Genomic DNA, 20,562 nt, shown 5'->3' with positions numbered 1-20,562 from the left:
GCGCCCAAAAGCCGCCAGAAGAGGGTGCCCAAGCGCCATATAAGGAATTTATCAGCCTGTGTAAATGGAGGTGGCCACAGGATGTCGCATTTTTGTGCCTCTTTTTTTGGGTGAGAGATTTTCCCCCAATGTTGCCTCAAAATGGCACAAATAAATTCTTTAATCGATTGCAAACATGTATGCTTTCCTCTTCAGAACTATTTGAATCATATTCATAACTGGATGTTGTCACGGTTTGCAAGGTGGTGATGGCGGGTGCGGATCCCAAAAAGCAGGCAGGAGGGAGCAGAAGGTTGTTTGACAAATTGTATTAAAATAAAGGTCAGCAGGAACAAAATGTAAAACATCAAAATCATCTGAATGGAAAAAAATACAAAGTAGCAAAAGAAGACCAAAAGTAAAAGTCCGCCAAGGTTAAACAAACACATACACAATGCATGCAGCCGACAAGCAGTAAACAAACAATGAACCGGCACCGGATGATCGTGCCGGGTGTCCTTTTAAGTGTCAATGATTAAACGACCAACACCTGCGAGGCTGCAGGCAGGGCTGACGTAGCTACCCGCTGGTCGCCAATCTGATCGGGACGACCAGCACCTGTGAAGGTGTAGGCGGGGCTGACAGCGCCCCCCGTTGGTCGCCAACCAGATCATGACAGATGTGTAACAAGAAAGCATATTCTCCAAATCTGAAGCCATTGTTTTGATTCACTAACAATGCAAGACGTCTTGGCGTGATGTCACGAACTGGAGGCGGGACTTTCTGAAAATGCCCAATTCGCAGCTCAATTTTTTGCAGATTTTGGACACTTTAAGTCATTTTTATTGGTGTTTTGCATTTGACTAAAAACATCATATTGGGTGTTTGTGATGCTATACAACGTTTTTCTGGTGTCAGTTAAAAAACAAAAAAGTGACGTCGGTTGTCCTTTAAAGTGATGCAGTAACTGTACACCATGGAAATAATTAATTTTATTTGATTGAAAATAAAGTTTTGAATATTTTCTCCATCCATTTTCCGTACTGCTCATTCCTCATTGGGGTTGCAGGGGAGGGGGGGGGGGTGCTGGACCTTATCCAGCCGTCTTCGGGCACTAGGCAGGGGACACCCTGAATTGTTTGCCAGCCAATTGCTTTTTCTTTTCATTCCCAATAAATCGGTGGATATTGTAATACGGCATGCATTATGAGTGCTCTTGTGGTCACAAGTTATATACAACGATGAGAAGGTTTCTTCAGCCGTCATCTGTACAATTTTGAAGGTTTCGGACGTTTCACCTCCTATCCAAGAGGCTTCGTCAGCGAACTAAAGTCTGACTGGTCGTATCGGCCCTATTTATATATCCCTAATGTCCAGGCATGGCGGCGCCGGACACAGATATGATAGGTCCCTACTCTCAGGTTGGGGGGAGCAGAGAACCCCTCCCTGTGGCCCCACTTATTGTTCCTACATTCCTGACTAACGACTGGCCTATTTCCTGCAAATACCTGCAAGTTCCTGCTGCCCACACTGTTCAGACAAATCTGACAATATATTTATTTTGTCCATTGCACAAACATAATTTTAAATTTATGGCCTCCTGTCTCATTGTCTGAATTGATTGAATGACCACTTTTGTTATTTCTCCATGCCAGTACGGAGTATGCCATCCAAAAACTGCGTCAGGAGGGTAATGAGGAGGGCATGTACATTCTTCGCTGGAGTTACACTGACTACCAGTACATTATCATCACAGTGGTCTGCAATGAGGTATGCATTGCACATTTTTCACACTGTTTACCTTAGTTTTCTGTAGGTCTCAGACTTGTATGTACAATACAATATTAATTATCAAGTCTAAGTTATACTTAGACAGCAAAATCTTATTATTCTCTCTTCCTTTTACCCTCATACGTTTTACTCCCTCACCAAAGCCAGACCGGGTTTAGTGCAAACATTGTTAAAGGACAACCGACGCCTCCGGGCAAGTTGTGCCCTTAATTTGTAAAAATCATTTGAAATGACTTCTACTGAGCGTATTTTACAAAGATTCCACCGCATATAGCTATATTTTACGTTTTAAGACTGCGCTGAATATTCAGGAAGTCTTGTTTTTGAGTTGATGACGATGCCTTACGTCATGTCACGTCTGGAACGCCCCTGACCGAGAAAGCGACACACAATGCATTTTGGGTACTTTGTTTGGTCTGAAAACATCGTGTTAATCCGTGTTGATGGTGAAATTAGAAGGAAAACACATAAATAACGCGATGGTTTTCCAAGCACACAAATCAGCCCATTTCCAACGGAGCTCGGGCGCCATCTTGTTCATTTTCTGGGACGCTACATTGGAGTCCTGACGGCTCGAATTTATCGGGAAGGGCTTCTTTAATCCATCGACATTTATGCTTTCCTCTTCAGAACTATTTGAATCATATTCATAACTGGATGAGTAACAAGAAAGCATCTTCTCCGAATCTGAAGCCATTGTTTTGATCCTTGAGCAAGGCAAAGACGTCCTCGCGTGACGTCATGAACAAGGGGGCGGGACCTTCTGGAACTCACCATTTCCGGGTTCATTTTGAAGTAGTTTTGGGACACTTTAACTAATTTTTTTGGCCGTTTTGCATTTGATTAAAAATATCAGCCTGTGTGTTTTGGGTATTTTAGATGCTATAAAACGTTTTTCTGATGTCAGTTAGGAAACAAAAAAAATTGTGTCGATTGTGCTTGAAGCGAGAAAACGGAATTTTATTTCTGGGTGACTTCACATCTCTTCTTGCTAAAGTGAACCAGTTCAGAGTTTTGTTGTCACTCTCTCTTTCTATCATCATTACTCTCTCACACACTATAATTACCTATTTTACGGACGCCCTTGAAGATAGTCTTGGTCAATTTCAAGTCACAATCTCAGATTTTTGCTATAGCCTAATTGTTGGCCTTTCACAAATCCTTTATAAACTCCCATTGGTCCAGAATTCAGGTGTTTGAGTCAACCAACACCCTCCACCTTCCACTGTAACAAACCCATCTTACAGCAGTTCAACTGGATTCCACAGATATTTAGAATGCATTTCAATCATCCAGCTTACTTTGAAGGTCATTCCAAATCTTTCACCAATCTCCGTTGAACATTTTGCAAATTTCCGCTAACGCTCTCATCTTTTGTTCCTCATCCTGTCTTCACCTAATTCTTCTGACTGCTTGCCTCATCATCGTGGTGAGACATTCCCTCAGCAAAGCATGACTGAAAATCTAGCTGTTCAAAACATACATGTTTTTTGGGTTGTTTCTTTCTTTCTTTCTTTTTTGGTTGATTTTAGTTTTTCTTTGTGTGCTCATAAATGGAACTTCAAATAAAACGAATGTTGCCAGTGCTGGATGACTGTAGTCTCCTAATTAACTGGCTTTCCTCCATTTAGATTGACCTAAAGGAATCCCGTCCTGTGAAACAGTATAAAAACTTCCAAATTGAAGTCACTCGGAATGAGTTCCGACTTTATGGCACAGAAACTGCAAGGCCCACTCTCAAAGAGCTGCTGGAGCACTTGGAGGGCCAGAGTCTTCGCTCTGATAATCTTCAGTTCCAACTGCTCCGCTGCTGCCCTCCTCAACCTCGAGGTAAGACTTTGCACAACTCTACACACCTTAACATTTAAGTAGAAATTATATAAACATTTGAAAATTAACCATTTCAATTCTCTTCATTGAAACACTGTAGCTCTGGTGAAGGTTAATCAATGTCTTTAGCAATAAAACATTTTTCTTAAGTTTTTGTATAAATTGCTAAATCTCTGTTGAAAGTAACTATTGCAAAAAATAGACCGATCACTTGTGTGTATGCATGTCTCAGATGTGGGCATAAACACAAACACATGTACATTTGTCACAGAGGAAGAGAGTTGTAAATGTGGGTTTCCGGAGACAAACTAACAGTTTGGTTTCCTTCACTGAAGGAGAATATGTTGCAGTATGCATCAGGGCCTTATCTGTTTTGTGCTGTAGATAAAAGACAAGAAGTCTTCTTTGTGGTATACTACACACTAATTACCACAAAATGTATTATGCTGCTCCTGTTTACCTATTATTTTGCTCAAGTACTTTCTAGGACAGGGAAATACAGTGAGACCTCAACTTACGAACTTAATTGGTTCCCAGACAGAGTGTGTAAGGCGAAAAGTGTGTATCTCAAAAAAAAAATTCCCATAGGAAACCATTAAAATGGGAATAATCCGTTCCCGGGTTTCCATAAAATATACTTATCAACTAAATAAGCCTTAAAACTACACACAACCTACATTATCCTATATGTATAATAAACGTGCTATTGTATTGTAATGAAAGAAATACACTGCATTGTATAATAAAGTCACTTTATTTACATTTGTGATGGTCATTGATGGCTCTTAATTGACACCTGTTGCTTTCTGACTTGTAAGGTCTTACGAAACTGAGGCATCACATTATAACTGTCATGTTGATGACCTCATTATGGTCAGCAACAAGCTCCTCGATGTCATCTACATTCAGTTCGAGTCCCGTAGGTGCTGGCAGAGATTTTATGACAACAAAAGGCGCGAGTCCGATGATTCCACGGACGCAGAATAAAACGCGACAAAAGAAGGCGGGCGGGGCGAATAAAATGGCACACTCGCGTCTAACAATCACCTCGTGCAAAGCAAACACTTGGAGCACAAGCAAACATTTGGAGCACAAGACGTAGCGATGCACTTTCGTCGTAATCATGTCACTGGTGAGGTGACAGTGACTCGTTGAAATGAAATGAAATTGCAGAACGACAATGAGATGAAGTGTCGCGAACGTAGGCCACGGCCGAGCTGTCAACTCGCACGTGACAGTTTAGCATGACTATTGACACACTGTTCCGGTGTGTGTGAAAAAACTAGCTCTGATTGGCTTACCATGACACATGACGCTACCGTTTAGCCAATCACATCACTTCTATCGCAACTTGACAGAGGGGTGCGTTCAAGTGTAGCAACACAAAAAACATTTTATAGCATCTAAAATACCCAAAACACGCAGTATGATATTTTTATTAAAATTCAAAACACCAATAAAAATGTCTTAAAGTGTCCAAAATCTGCAAAAAATTGAGCTGCGAATTGGGCATTTTCCGAAAGTCCCGCCCCCAGTTTGTGACGTCACGCCAAGATGTCTTGCATTGCTGGAGAATCAAAACAATGGCTTCAGATTCGGAGAATATGCTTTCTTGTTACACATCCAGTTATGAATATGATTCAAATAGTTCTGAAGAGGAAAGCATACATGTTTGCAATCGATTAAATAATTTATTCCGTGCCATTTTGGGGAAACATTGGGGGGAAATGTATCACCCAAACAGAGGCAGAAAATGGCGTCCGAGCTCCTGTGAGGAATTAATCAGCCAATTTCCACAGGCTGATAAATTCCTTCCATGGAAGGAGGCAGTTAAAATATATGGAATATTTTAACTGTTTTCTATCCATGTTCTCACTATTCTCACGCTCTCACACTTTAGTTTTTTTTGTTTCAAGCTCTGTCATCTCCCTTTCGTGTGTGTGTGTGTGTGTGTGTGTGTGTGTGTGTGTGTGTGTGTTTTCTCACGCTCTCTGTCTGCCTGTCTCTTTAATATTTAACCCCCCCCCCCCCCCACTGCTGGGTTCTTGACCAATCACGTGGCTTTAACCGAAGACGCCATTTTGTTTTTTGGATAAAGGCATCACTTCTCTCTGTAACCCGATCCCCCACTGCTGCGTTCTTGACCAATCACGTGGCTTTAACCGAAGACTGGGGGCGGGGAATAGAGGACAAACACGGTGGCCACCATTTTCTTGTTAGGACAACGGGCTCGTTCGTGAAGGACACAACACTCATTGTGGCAGCTCCGTGTGTATCCCGAAAAATAGTTCGTCTGCCAAGGTAAAATTTTCATAAATGTAACGTTCGTAAACCGAAAAGTTCGTGAGGCAAGGGGTTCGTAAACCGAGGACTCACTGTATGCGGTTGAATCTTTGTAAAATACGCTCAGCAGAAGTCATTTGAAGCCATTTTACAAATTATGGACACATCTTGTCCGGACACGTCGGTTGTTCTTTAAATTTCATCAAAATTCCAATTTCTGCTTTTTGTAAAAAAAACCCAAAAAACAATTTCAAGTTTAATTTTAACACTAGTATAAATACTACTATGTTTTGATTTTATGACCGATCAAACATTTAATTGTTTCCCTCTACAAAACCACACATGACACAATAAAAAGGGCTTGTGATAGAAAACTAAATTGCACCAAAAATGATAGAACCAAATGCAGGAGTGAGTTTAGTGTGTGACCATGCTGGGTGGTGGGCATTCAAATATAGAAATAATAATATAGAAATACATGTGCAGTGATCCCTCACTACTTCGCGATTCACTTATCGCGGTTTCAGTGCATCACAGATTTTTTTTTCAGGGTAAAAAAACTTTTTTTTTTAATGGCATGCAAATGTGCAAACAAACAAAGTAAAAGAAACAACACTGCAAACAAAGCAGAATAAAATCAAACAGACTGGCTTCGACAGCTCATGGATCTGTACTCTATTCTCAAAAAGAAGAAAGACAAAAAAAAGAGAGTGCCGACAACTACCGATAACAATGTTCTTCTCTCGGAGAAAGACTCCTTCAGTAGAAAAAGACGCTACAGCGCAGTGGAGTCAGGACGAATAGGCGCAGCAGCAAAATATTGTTTCAGAACACCGTTCTTTAAACTATTAAAAAAGAGGTTTTATTTTTTGTTTCATTCTGTAGTATGTACAGTTTTGCATTGTTAAAAAAAAGCTGACTACATTGTACTTCGCGGTTTTCACCTATCACTGGCCAAATTTTCTAATTTGCATTTATTTATTTATTTATTTATTTATTTATTTATTTATCTGTCTGTCTATCCATTTATATATTTATGTAGCTATTCATTCATTCATTGATTCATTTGTGTGTATGTGTGTTACAGAGATTTCTAACTTGTTAGTGGTCACTAATGATCGAGCACCGGTACCCCAGACACCAATGCAGGAGTCCCAAGTCATTATTCATCGTATTCATAAGGAAGAAATTGAACAAGTATGTTTTCACTGAAGTTCTGTCCTAATGTATCATGTGCGTGTATGTGTGCATGTGCGTGTGTGTGCATGTGCATGTTTATGCATGTGTCTGTGTGTGTGCGTTCTTGCCTGTGTGTGTGTGTGTGTGTGTGTGTGTGTGTGAGAGAGAGAGAGAGAGAGAGAAAATGGAAAACTAAGTGATGTTGAATATTTTATAACCCCAATGTTCCACAGTGTTTTCAGTTTTAAAGTAAATTACAATAATATTTCTTTACTTAATTCAGACACTAATTTGCTTTCGTTTTTCTATTGCCTGCGGAAAATCAAGATTTGTTCTGCAATCACTTTTTCTCTTTGAAGATTCCTTGGCCACACTGTTATAAACCGTATGCTTACACTCAGTTCTTTGGTTTTTCCCCTGTGCACTAGGAGGAGCATCTTGGTCTTGGCACAAGAACTAATATATTCTCCGGTACGCTGAAGGTAAAGAATGATGACGATGCAGGTTACGGATCCTTCCAAGAGTATAAGGTGGTGCTCAAAGTGCTGGGTTCAGGACACAGAGATATTTCTCTGGTGAGATTCGCGCTCACATGATTACTTCGTAATATACTTAATGTGGAGTGCATGTCGGTTGAAGAGCATCTGTTAGCTTACATCATCTTCCACAAAATGTAACACGTGCACGATTCTTTTTAGTCTAATTTGTCTTATTGCTTGCAGGCCTTCTTTGAAACAGCAAGTATGATGCGGCAAGTCTCCCATAAGCACATTGTTTTGCTGTATGGAGTGTGTGTCCGCCATCTGGAGAGTAAGTGCATATTTTGACCTGCAAGAATAATGTGTATTGTGGAAGAGCACTTTTTGGTAAAATTGTTTTTCTTTGTGGTAGATATCATTGTGGAAGAGTTCGTGGAACTCGGACCACTGGATTTGTTCATGAGGAGACAACAAAACCCACTTAGCACAGCTTGGAAGTTCCAAGTGGCCAAGCAGCTGGCTTCAGCTCTCAGCTATTTGGTGAGAAACATACTTTGAATAGGGGGGCTCAAACATGGTCTTTGATAATAATAATAATAATAATAATAATAATAATAATAATAATAATAATAATAATAATAATAATAATACAGCTCAGGTGTTTTTTCAGTTTGGTCCAAGGGCACTTTGATCCCTGAAAATGGCTTGATTGATAGATATGCTTATTTCTTATTTCAACAACACAATATAAATCAGAGCTTAGGCTAGGAGTACATTCAACATATTGCAAAAAATGTTTTATTCCTTTTTAACTCGAGTTCCCTTTAAAGCATGTTCAATACAGTCCATGTATATACCTGTGCAGTTTTAAACATAATTTTCATTTGAACATGCAGGAGGACAAAAAGTTGGTCCATGGCTTCGTGTGTGCGAAAAACATCTTGCTAGCACGAGGTGGACTGGATGCTGATCAAGGAGGGCCCTTTATCAAGCTCAGTGACCCAGGAATCCCTATCACTGTACTCACAAGAGAGGGTATTTGTCTTCCAAATAATGAAACCAAAATGCTTTCTAACTTTTTTTCACTTTTCTTCATTGTTGAGTCAGCAGCAAGTCAAACTACAAATGCACCAATATATGTTTTCATTTAGTCACAGTTCAAAGGCCCTATGCCACACACATTTTATGTTATATGATTTTTACATTATATTTAATGTCCTTCTTTCACATATTGCAAAATAATTTAGCTTTGGAGTGCCTATGGCGCTTGTTTTCAAGCTACTCTAGTTGGTCAAAAAGGAAAGGCAAGATGAGACAGCAGGATTTCTTCTAAAATTAAAATGTAAATAAGCATTACTCTCAACAGAATACCCTTATCATTAATTTGAATGTTCAAAAATAGCTTAGGTCTCATTTGTCGAATGTTATATTCAACTTCTATGGTAAATGGAATATTTTAATTGAATGTTTTGTCTACAGTACACATTTAATCATGATCGCCAGTTAGCTCTTTATCATTAGATGTCAATTTTCTTTGTCTTGAGAAAGTGTGTCCACTGAAAAGACATTGCTAAGTTTTTTATCACGTATAGAATTTGAATGAATGGACAACAGCAGGTAAAGCAATGATTGCAAATGAAAATACATATTTGTTATCTACTGGCATGTACTGGCATATAGTTTACCGGTATTTCAATATGAATTATGCAAAAGAAATCACTACAATGTCCGATAATTATTTCCAGCATCTTGAAAACAATCAAATTACATTCCTGGAGGTTGATGTTGATTTGTTATTTTATGACTGTTTAATACTTAATATAATTTTTGCATGTTGGTGGGCAGGTCAGTGAGTGTTTCATTTGTCAATTTGTAATGTGTGCACTGCTGCTTGATATTGACTGTTTGTTTTGGTTCTGCAGAGTGTGTTCATCGCATACCCTGGATTGCACCCGAATGTGTGAAGAATCTGTCTTCCTTAAGTGTTGCCGCTGACAAGTGGGGCTTTGGGACCACCCTATGGGAGATATGTTATGATGGAGAGGAGCCACTTAAAGAAAAGAAACTCACAGAGGTAGAGATGCCAGCTGTCTACAATTCACAAACTCTCTTTTGTCTCCCATATCAAATTCACCCATCTGCATTGGTCATATGAAATTTTGCTTTGAGCAGAAGGAGAGGTTTTATGAAACTGAGTGCCAGCTTGCAACCCCTGACTACAGAGAGTTAGCTGAACTGATGATCCACTGTATGAACTATGACCCAAAGAAGAGACCTTTCTTCAGGGCAATTGTTCGAGACATTGACAAACTGGAAGAAAAAAGTAAGACTATACCTGTACTCTTTAAGTCAGTCGTCTCCAAACACCAATTGGGCCATGAATGTGTGTTTTTGTGTGTGTGTGTGTGTGTGTGTGTGTGTGTGTGTGTGTGTGTGTGTGTGTGTGTGTGTGTGTGTGTGTGTGTGTGTGTGTGTGCGTGTGCGTGTGCGTGTGTGTGTGTATGTAGTGGTAGCTCCACTTGCGTATTAAATTAATTGGTTCTTGAAACGATTTCTTTGCATTTTCCATGTAATAGCCGCAATTTGTTCTGAGCCCCCAAAAATTCAGACAAGTATTTCTTGAAGTGTAAAAATGCGTCAAAATATGTAACAAATACATGTTACAATTAGATTATTGCACTTGAATGAGTTACAAAAAACAGACAAGAGTAAAGAATAAGAATGGTCATTTAACTTTTAACTTTGTCCTCAGCGCTTTTTCCCCCCTCTTTAGTTGATGTTCTCTCTCAGAAGTGGTTTTTGTGTGGCATTTTGTAAAGAACTGAGCAAAAGACATCTGCTTTTGTCAGCTTTTAACAGTTCATCGAAAATGTCCAAGGCAAACATTGGCATAATGAGCAATTGCCTGACTGATGAGTCAGGCAATTGCTCACTATGCCAAAGGGTCAAATGAGGATGGACACTGCATGGACACCTGTCTCTCCATTTACACACATGGACATATATGGTAGAAGTCCCTCTTAGCCACAGGGATTCCATGATGATGCTTGGTTATAGTCAATGGGAGAGCTACTGTATTTTACCTTTCGGATCCTGACATTTGGTTTGTAACAAGGCAATATTTTCTGTTTGACATGTTTTCTAACTTGAACATTTTGTATGAAGAGAGCTTTGTAAGTAGAGGTACCACTGTACATGTCTGGTAAGGTAACCTATCTGATGTCACTGTTTTCATTCACTATTTTCTTTCTGTAGATGTGGCTGTGTTGTCAGCTTAGATCAAATCTGTCTACCGCACTCGCATTGACAGATATTAGATTCATACCTGATTTTTACTCACTTTGACCTGGTTCTGATCTGCTCATATCTGATTCTGAAGTGTGCTAGAATGTCATTCACTTACAAGGAATTACAGATTTATTGTAGCCTGGATTGCCCTTTTTCTCCTATAGATCCATCAATCAAACCACAGCCTGCACCTGAAGTAGACCCAACTGTGTTTGAAAAGAGATTTCTGAAGAGCATTAGAGATTTGGGACAGGTGATGAGCATCAACTATTCTGCCTTTAAAAAGACACTACTGCTATGTTCAGAAAGTTACTTCTTTAATAATAAATAATAATAATACATTTCATTCATAAGCGCCTCTCTGAACTCTCAAGGACACTTTACAGTCACAGGATATTTTTTCTGTGGGTGAGCAGCGGCAGCCACATGCACCAGCGTTCACTTAACCTGGAAGTAACAAAGTAAAAAAAGAAAACAGACTAAATAACAAATAATATGGCAACACAAAGACACAGTCATTCATTTTCTTCAGCACTGTCTGTACCCTCTTTGTGACATGAAGCAGTTCTCGATGAAAGAAGAGGATCAAAGCATCCTTTTCAGCAGTGGATCAGGGGCGTCATGGTGGAATGTAGACGTCTACTACAAGCTAAATGTTGAAAGCAAACGCATCTGTAGCATCCATTGACGAAAATAGATTAACAATAATATATGTTTATTATTATTCATTTAATTTGCAAAAACTGTCACTATGTTCCTAATATATTCCATGATAGCTCAATGTGATCATGAAAACGTTAGAAAAGGAGTACAGTTGTGTCTTTTTGAGGAATATTTTATTGTTTGTGTATTTAGTCCCATTCAATTGTGCAGATGTACCAAATGTAATAGCTTGATCAATGACATCACTCCATCTTGTTGAAGGGCCACTATGGAAAGGTGGAGCTGTGTCGCTATGACCCCCGAGGAGATCGAACTGGTGAAGTAGTGGCCGTGAAGTCGCTCAAGCCCGACAATGGACAAGAGAAAGGCAACAATCTCTTAAGTGAAATAAATATACTGAAGGCTCTTTACCATGAAAACATTGTCAAGTACAAGGGCATTTGCCTGGAGGAGGGTAAGTAACAGACACAGACAATACTGCATTCACATTTAGATGAAGAACTGATGATGATCTGTGAAGGAGTAGTTAACTTGGATGCTATTTTATTGTTTTTTTTTTTTGCCTATCCCATTATTCAGTTTGTAAATTGGATGTGTGTGTTCCTTTGATGCAAACACATGACAACGTATGCGGTTATGTGTTTGAAAATAGACAATAACAGAAGGCAAAATAAAGAAAAATCTTTTATTTGGAAAGTGTTTGAGAATTACATTACATCCAGTGTCTTAACATGAGGACACTCATTCATGCTCCTAACTTAGCATCTCTATCTACGTGTGTGTGAGCAGGTGGTCGGGCCACCAAGCTGATCATGGAGTTCCTTCCTTTGGGAAGTTTGAAAGATTACCTCCCTGACAACAAAAGCAAGATCAGCCTCAGCACCCTGCTCAGCTACGCCACTCAAATCTGTCGGGTAGGAAACTGGTGCAACTGATTTGAAAGCAGAAAAAGGCAATCAATTGTGGATGATCCAGATTTGGGCGGAATTTATTCAACAGCGTTGGCATTTGTGCAGTACAAAATATAAAATGCTTTCAATGACCAATATCAGCTTGTTTTGTTTAGGGAATGGACTACCTGGGATCACAAAATTACATCCACCGTGACCTGGCTGCCAGAAACGTGCTCGTGGAGAATGAGGGGACGGTGAAGATCGGAGACTTTGGCTTGACCAAAAGCATAAAGGACAATGAAGTCTATTACACAGTCAAGGATGACAACGAGAGCCCTATTTACTGGTAAATACTGGAAGAAAATCATCTGAAAGGTTCTGCCCACAAAATCCTCAATTTACTGGATAGCTTTTATGGTAGTGAGTCTCATCTCGTGGCTGGGACTCAAAAGAGGGTTGTGGGCCAGTTTTGCCTGAGTTGTAGACAGCTCGGAAATAATTTTCAGAGGGTTTTGTAAAGGTACGGACATGTGGCTTTTGTTATTACCAACAATGGACAATCAACTGGTTTAACCAGCTACCCAGTGACCTAGCTTATGACCTAGCTGTTTTTTTTTCAACTAAAATAATGATGACTTTCACTTTACTATTGCGCTTGTGAAGGTTAGTGATCAAGCACGACAAATTTGGAACATTTCGTCAGCACGGGAGCGGAACCGTCATATATCCCATAAAAAGTGGAACTCATTCTTGAGTGAAATGTTAAATGTGCTTCCCAGGTCATATTTGCCTTTTATGTGGAAAATAACAACCGTGTCAGCAACTTTCTTCCTCGTGTTGTAATGGAACATGTATTTGTATTTAGTATAGCCCCCTGTATCATATCCTGTACACACACAACATATTTATACCTAGATAAGAAGGTACTTGCCTGAAAAGAAGTGATATGAGTGAAATTCGTATTTTGTACATTTAATTTAATTGTATTCATTTTTGTGCATGCATTATTCTCAGATTCTTCACTCTGCTCTGAAAGGCACTTAATTCCTCTAAGATTGTGGAGTTGGGTTATTTTTGAACACTAAACTGTTTTTGTTCTCAATTTCTTTAAAATGCGTTGCGAGCATCTCAGCTCAAGGCTGACAGCAGTTTAGAGCCGTTTCTTTACAGCTTGAGTCACATTGTCTTAATTGTATGTAGTATTTCAACCTGCGTAGTTATTTCAATCTCTCTCCTGTGTTTGTGTGCCTGAGGTATGCTCCGGAATGCCTGACTCAGTGCAAGTTCTACCTTGCCTCAGATGTCTGGTCTTTTGGGGTGACCATGTATGAGCTCATCACCTATTGTGACCCCACCAAGGCCCCCATGCAGGTGCCCACGATTACACATCCTGACTCTCTTGTGAAAGCTTTGTGATCACACCCAATCTATTCTTGGTCAGAAGACCCCTAGGAAATAACGCACATTGAATTCATCACAATCATAAGACCTTTTTATTAACTTAAGTGTATGTGACATATATTAAGTATGTATAATGATCACTCAAGTATGGAATGCAATAAAAAAACGACTAATGATAAAGATTCAATGTCTGGGTGAGGTCTTGCCATGACTGTTGCCTTTTTGGAGGTTAGTGATCGCCCACAGTGCATGGCAACATTTCTCAGATTCAGAATCAGAACCAGAAAGCCTTAAAGGACAACCGACGTCTCCGGACAAGTTGTGTCCACAATTTGTAAAATTGCTTCAAATGACTTCTACTTGGCGTATTTTAATAAGATTCCACCGCATATAGCTATATTTTACATTTTAAGACTCGCTCTGAACATTCAGGAAGTCTTGGTTTTGATTGGTGACGAGTCCTCACGTGACGTCAGAAAAGGACCGCCTCCTGACCGTGAAAAAAGCGCAATGTAGCGTCTTTCCATCACGTCAATGTATTTTGCTGTACTGTTTTTGTTTAAACCCTTGTGTTACATCCAAAAGCCGCCAGCAGAGGGAGTCGAGCTCCATGGAAGGAATGTATCAGCCTGTGGCAACGGGCTGATTCATTCCTCACAGCTCGGTGGCCATTTTATTGCCTCTTTTTGGGTAGACATTCCCCCCCCCCCCACCCGTTTGCTTCAAAATGACACAGAATAAATTCTTTAATCGATTGCAAACATGTATGCTTTCCTCTTCAGAAGTATTTGAATCATATTCATAACTGGATGTGTAACAAGAAAGCATATTATCCGAATCTGAAGCCATTGTTTTTATTCTCCAGCAATGCAAGACGTCTTGGCGTGACGTCACGAACTGGGGCCGGGACTTTCTCAAAATGCCCAATTCGCAGCTCAATTTTTTGCAGATTTTGGACACTTTAAGTCATTTTTATTGTTGTTTTCCACTTGGCTAAAAATATCATACTGCATGTTTTGGGTATTTTAGATGCTATAAAACATTTTTCTGGTGTCAGTTAAAAAACAAAAAAGTGACGTCGGTTGTCCTTTAACAGTGCCACAATGGGGAAATTTTCAGTCCACAGCAGCAATTTAAAAAGGGTGGGCGGTGAGAAAAGATAAAAAACAAATTATTCTAAGCATAATAGAAATTTATAAGGACTGAAATGTATATCAGATCATTCTTAAATGTTACACAACTACAAAATAATTACCCCGCAGCAAAATAGAAAAGCACCTAACCTTGATAATGCTGTTTAAGTTGATTCGCGTAGCTGGTTTTAGTATGAGTCCACTTGCTTGTTGTTAACTCCTTTAGTCTTGAGAATCAAAACAAGCACAAAACAGAGCTCTTTTTAGTGCCATGCTTTCCTCTTGAAAATGTTAAAACATTGAATCGAAATATCTGTGATGCTGTTGCCGATATCATAACCATAATACTGAAGAGAAACCTCTTAAATATCTGTTAGTGAACATAAAAACTGATGCTTTCAACTCTTTGATACAGATCGTGGATCTCATTAAATTGCATAGGTGTTGTCAATATAACAACATTTTTTTTTGTATTCACTCAATTCGCTGATTTTTTGTTTTGCTTGCAAGTGAACCATATCCTCCATTATTTGCTGAAAAACTTTCCAGTTTGTGCTTTTGATGTTCTCTGATATGCACTAAAATGCCACAAGATGGCACTAAAGGTCTTGTCTTGGTGCTACTACAATCCTCCTTCCTCTTGTTGGGGGTTATAAGGACTGAAGCCAAACATTTGAAGCTTGCTATCGAGCACTTGAAACGATCTACTGCATTGCTGGCCAATGTCGAGACATCTTAATCTCAATCAATGATAAAATATGGTTGTCACAACCCCTCACCCCCTGTGCTTTGCATTTACATGTTATGCTCCATAAAAATTTGCAAACCTCACAATTATTTGTTTTTGCCGTTAGTATAAACAGACTGTTTATTCATGTGATTTAAATACAACATTCAATGGCCAACTCATTTCGAAAAAAAACCCTGCGTGCCTGTATAATTTGTCAACCCACTGTATTTTCATACACACATTTACACATACATCCATTTCTTTCTTTCTGTTTTTTATTCACACACAATCATCTTTTTGGAAAAAAAAACTAGAGAGAGAATATGGCAGTAAATCACTATATTAGGCTCCTCACCTCACTTCCACACACGTCTTTGCAACAAGATGGTGTCAAAGCATTAAATGAGACAGGGCTGTAGCCCAAGCACAAACACAAATATTGTCAGTGCATTTCTGGACTGTACTTGAGAACCTTCTTATCCTTCCGCAGCTGTTCCTCAAGATGATTCATCCCTCCCAAGGTCTGATGATCATTGTTCATTTGCTTCGCGTCCTGGAGGAAGGCAAAAGATTACCACAACCCGATGGCTGCCCTGAACCCGTAATACACTTAAGTTTTGCCTTCTAACATTGCGCATGCTGCCGTTTGTGTCATAGTTTTCATAGATGAGACAATTGGATTTGAAGCGCTAAACTTGGAATAAGAGCATTGAAAAACGCTATCAGAATGACATAGATTTGATTAGAATCCGACTCTGAATCACTTTAATCACTGTAATAAATGTTTGAGGGGATCGTTAGTTTATGGCTATAAGATTGGGAGATCACAAACAAGGTGTGGTCGAATGGAAGAACATGTCACCACACTACTCGTCCATTTTATTCCCCTTTGATTGTTTCTACGTGTATTCATCCAAAGTGTTACTGTAACAACAATTAAGTAGGTAACGTTTTATTTTGTGCTAAGTGACGCTTGACTAGCAGCAACAATGGCTTCCTGAAATGTTCAGGAGGCCAACACGTGACTCATGTGGCCTTGTAGTATGCAATTAAAACTTGATAACTACTGGACTGCATTTGTGACAAAATTAGCCCCAACTAGTTGTGTCATTTTTCAGGCAACATTAGCCTTCTTAATTCAAGCAAAAGCTGTTTGGGCATACACTACATTCGCATATGCTATAGGTCACTACGAGAACTGCATTCATTGACAACTGGGATTACAAGTGACATGAAACTCCCATAATTTGAGTTACTGCAGGGGTGTTAAACTCAATTTTTTTTGTCGCGGGCCACATTGTAGTTATGGTTTCCTCTTGAGGGCCGTTATGAATTAAACCATAAGAATTTTTCATCTCCTCCACATATTGCATACAGAACACACAACAAATTAACGAATGACTAGTTTTCAAATCTGAAGTCAAGAATAATGACTGTTATTGTGGTTTACACACGGAAGGCACTAATTTGCTGTGGCGACCCCTTGAAGGCAAACGCCGAAAGGAAAAGAAGATTTTGGTTTACATACGACAATTTTACATTTTGGTTCGAACTTTAGCAAGCATCATAGCACTTGACATGCTTGATTTTCTTTCGCGGGCCAAATAAAATGATGTAGCGGGCCAGGTTTGCCCGCATGGCCTTGACATTGACACATGTAAATTACTGTATTCTGCTTGTAATACTCCACTCCTACATGTCGACTCTCTCCCACCAGTCGCACAGTTTTTCCTCACTTGTAGCATTGGGGTTGTTCTATTTGTCAGAACAAAGCACATACGACTACATACAGTAGACCTTAAAGGACAACCGACGTCTGCGGACAAGTTGTGTCCATAATTTGTAAAATGGCTTCAAATGACTTCTACTGGGGGTATTTTAATAAGATTCCACCGCATATAGCTATATTTTACGTTTTAAGACTCGCGCTGAACATTCAGGAAGTCTTGTTTTGGAGTTGGTGATGAGTCCGTACGTGACGTAAGAAAAGGACTCACCGTAAAAAAGACGCATTGTAGCGTCTTTCCATCACGTCACTGTATTTCGATGTACTGTTTTTTTTTTCAACCATGTCTTACACCCAAAAGCCGCCAGCAGAGGGAGGCAAACTCCATGGAAAGATAGTGTCAGCCTGTGGAAACGAGCTGATTCATTCCCACCGGAGCTGGTCGCCATTTTTCTGCCTCTTCCTCTGCCTCCCGTTTGCCTCAAAATGGCCCAAATAAATAAATAATTGACGTCACGAAAGGGGGGCGGGACTTTCTGAAAATGCCCAATTCGCAGCTCATTTTTTTGCAGATTTTGGACACTTTAAGTCATTTTTATTGGTGTTTTGCATTTGACTAAAAATATCATACTGCATGTTTGGGGTATTTTAGATGCTATAAAACGTTTTTCTGGTGTTAGTTAAAAAACAAAAAAGTGACGTCGGTTGTCCTTTAAATTAAGGTTGAGGATGTTGAATAAATAAATGTTCAAATGGCTTTTTGAGCATTTATCTGATATCCTTGAGGCAACTCGTGGGAGAAGTCAATCCATGAGTGTGGTGAATCTTCCACAAGATGCGTGTCAAAGATTAAGCGATCAACACCGTTCCGAGTCCATGTGACACATTGTGACAGTGCCAATGACTAAGTGCAATGTACAATTGTGTGTCTGTCACCGCAGGTGTATGAGTTGATGCGCAAGTGCTGGGAGCACGCCCCCGAAAAGAGGATTACCTTCAAGCAGCTCATCGAGGACCTAAGCAACATCCAGCAGAGGCTCGGCTCTATCGAATGAAACATCACCCCAAATTCGCACCTTGATCATACCCTGGACCCACTGCTTGCTACTAATTCACAAGATTGCCCTTCTTTTAGGTATGCCCTCCTGTCCTATGTGCCAATGTGATCATCTACGGCATCTCAACGAACCCAGCTCATCATGTGACCCCCATTAAGCCACCAGGCATGGTTGGAGGGATGTTTTTATTTGAGCTTAATTCCAAATGCCACACTTTGGTCAGAATGAACATTCTGCGCCATGGACTCATGCACGACACAATGGTTGGGCCGGCCCACATTTTCAAATGACCCCCCCTGCCACCTCCAACACACACACACGCACACACACACACACACTCGCACACACACACACACACACACACACGCACACACACACACACACATTGCTTGCACTTCTTCATTTGCTCTACGCTCGCCTGAGATTTAACAATTATTTTTTCAGAAAAACAACAAAAACCCAAAAGTGTACTGTATACGTATTGTAGTACTGTTAGTGGCACCTTACTATTTAGTTAATTTACAGGGCATTCTCAGTTGAAATGTATTTTAAACATTTATTTTACATTTATATATGTAATTGTATTTTCATTTTACCTTACCATGTCACTCAGTAAGAGAGGCCAGCAAAGCTTTTATTGTTTGTATGTAACAGAAAGGAAAAAAGGACACACTCGAGTCCACATTTTAATTCGGAATGTAAAAGCAAATTCCTCATGTAAAGCAAAAAGAAAAAAGTAACATGTAACATAAAACATCCATAGTTATACAATGGGGAAATAAATAAAATCACTGTCTTCTTTCTTTTTCCAAAGGCTATGTCATTACCTAAGATATACAGATATACTGTACTTTGTGTCTGGGGGCACTCGTCAACCCCACAGACACTCACAAAGATATATCAAATCCCAAATAAATAAAGGCCTTAGATTTACAAAGCGGGAATCACAGACATTCAATTCATCATCTACAGTCATACGCACTAATTAATTAACCCAAAAAATGTCTTTACAATAATATGTTAAGTTGCCTAAGCACTGCTTTCTGACTCATACTGCATTTGTAGAAGGAATTAAGCAACAAAATCTCAGAGGGCGGCCATTTTTCTGTCAACTGCAAATGACACCACAAATGCTCCGGGCTCGGCTAATGACCACTCACAGCTTGTTTTCTCAAGCTGAGCCATAACTGATTGTTAACTGAGCAACTGCATCGTCATGTTCCTTCGAAATTGCAAAATGGCTGCCCCCTGACAGAGATAAAAACAGGTGGATTTTACTGCTCACTCATATTCCACAAATGTAATACGGTATTCGAATGCACAGAACTTGTTCTTATTCAGAAACAATTGAGGTTGACTTCACATTTAAGTATCACATAGTTGTTTACTGGATGGTCAGCCCCATCTGACCAATCTAACTTTATAGACATACTGGTACCATACTCGGCGACCAAAACAATCCAATCACAGACATGAAAATAAAGACAGAAGCAATCGCGGTTGATGAAAAAACTACATTGCATGAGTGTGAAAATTGTTTTGCGACTTACAATTTGGGGGAACGGGATCACCTCTACATTGAAACAAATCTATAGGGTTGCAAAAGGCCCAGTTGTAATTCAGTGCATCTGATGAACTTTTTTTTTCCAAAACGCTTTTGATGGCTACTTAGATATGCGAAAACATAAGACTTTTTTTCTCCCGAGTCCTAATCATTTTGACAAAAAAATAAATAAATCAAAGAACAATGTTGGACTGCCAAGTTGGTGTGTTTTGAAAATTGCACGCACGGTAAGGCCCGATCATCCGATGTCACTTTCCGTTTCCCTCCCTGACAACAGACAATGGCCTAGAGACTGGTCACCACATTGACAGAAAGGGCTGACCATGCTGCAACGCTTCCAATAATTCACAGATGACTGGCTAAAGCAGCGTCGAAAAAGCACATTTCAGCCCGCTGACTCGGCAGTTTGCAGGCCCAATCGACAGTTGTAGACATGTCTAGGGGTTCTTGTACGAGTAAGTGCCAGGTGGTCAAAGTATTTGAAAGACCGCTCCCTTGGATGGGGACTTATGCCATGACATCAGACTTCAATTTACTGGAAGATGATGCACATACATACAGTTAA

General features: G+C 39.7%; 1 protein-coding gene across 2 annotated transcripts in view; it reads left to right on the top strand.

Moving 5' to 3' along the window:
- The window catches only part of jak1 (Janus kinase 1), a 38,787-nt gene extending 18,592 nt beyond the window's left edge, over window positions 1-20,195 (top strand). For both annotated transcript variants that reach the window (XM_089000537.1, XM_089000536.1), the window contains 16 exons: window positions 1,635-1,749; window positions 3,402-3,600; window positions 6,971-7,080; window positions 7,491-7,637; window positions 7,785-7,872; window positions 7,954-8,081; window positions 8,438-8,576; window positions 9,464-9,615; window positions 9,714-9,864; window positions 10,994-11,082; window positions 11,754-11,946; window positions 12,282-12,406; window positions 12,559-12,731; window positions 13,639-13,756; window positions 16,140-16,250; window positions 18,317-20,195. In XM_089000537.1, coding sequence (XP_088856663.1) covers window positions 1,635-1,749; window positions 3,402-3,600; window positions 6,971-7,080; window positions 7,491-7,637; window positions 7,785-7,872; window positions 7,954-8,081; window positions 8,438-8,576; window positions 9,464-9,615; window positions 9,714-9,864; window positions 10,994-11,082; window positions 11,754-11,946; window positions 12,282-12,406; window positions 12,559-12,731; window positions 13,639-13,756; window positions 16,140-16,250; window positions 18,317-18,430 — 2,152 coding nt within the window. In that variant the 3' untranslated portion in view covers window positions 18,431-20,195. The remainder of the gene's footprint in view (window positions 1-1,634; window positions 1,750-3,401; window positions 3,601-6,970; window positions 7,081-7,490; window positions 7,638-7,784; window positions 7,873-7,953; window positions 8,082-8,437; window positions 8,577-9,463; window positions 9,616-9,713; window positions 9,865-10,993; window positions 11,083-11,753; window positions 11,947-12,281; window positions 12,407-12,558; window positions 12,732-13,638; window positions 13,757-16,139; window positions 16,251-18,316) is intronic.
- Window positions 20,196-20,562: the final 367 nt, after the last annotated feature.

The sequence above is a fragment of the Hippocampus bargibanti genome, linkage group LG07 (genome assembly GCF_051943395.1).
Source record: "Hippocampus bargibanti isolate YZ-2025 linkage group LG07, ASM5194339v1, whole genome shotgun sequence".
NCBI classification, from domain to species: Eukaryota; Metazoa; Chordata; class Actinopteri; order Syngnathiformes; family Syngnathidae; genus Hippocampus; species Hippocampus bargibanti.
Note: the sequence above shows the minus strand (reverse complement) of the source record. Positions and strands in the feature narration are given on the sequence as shown.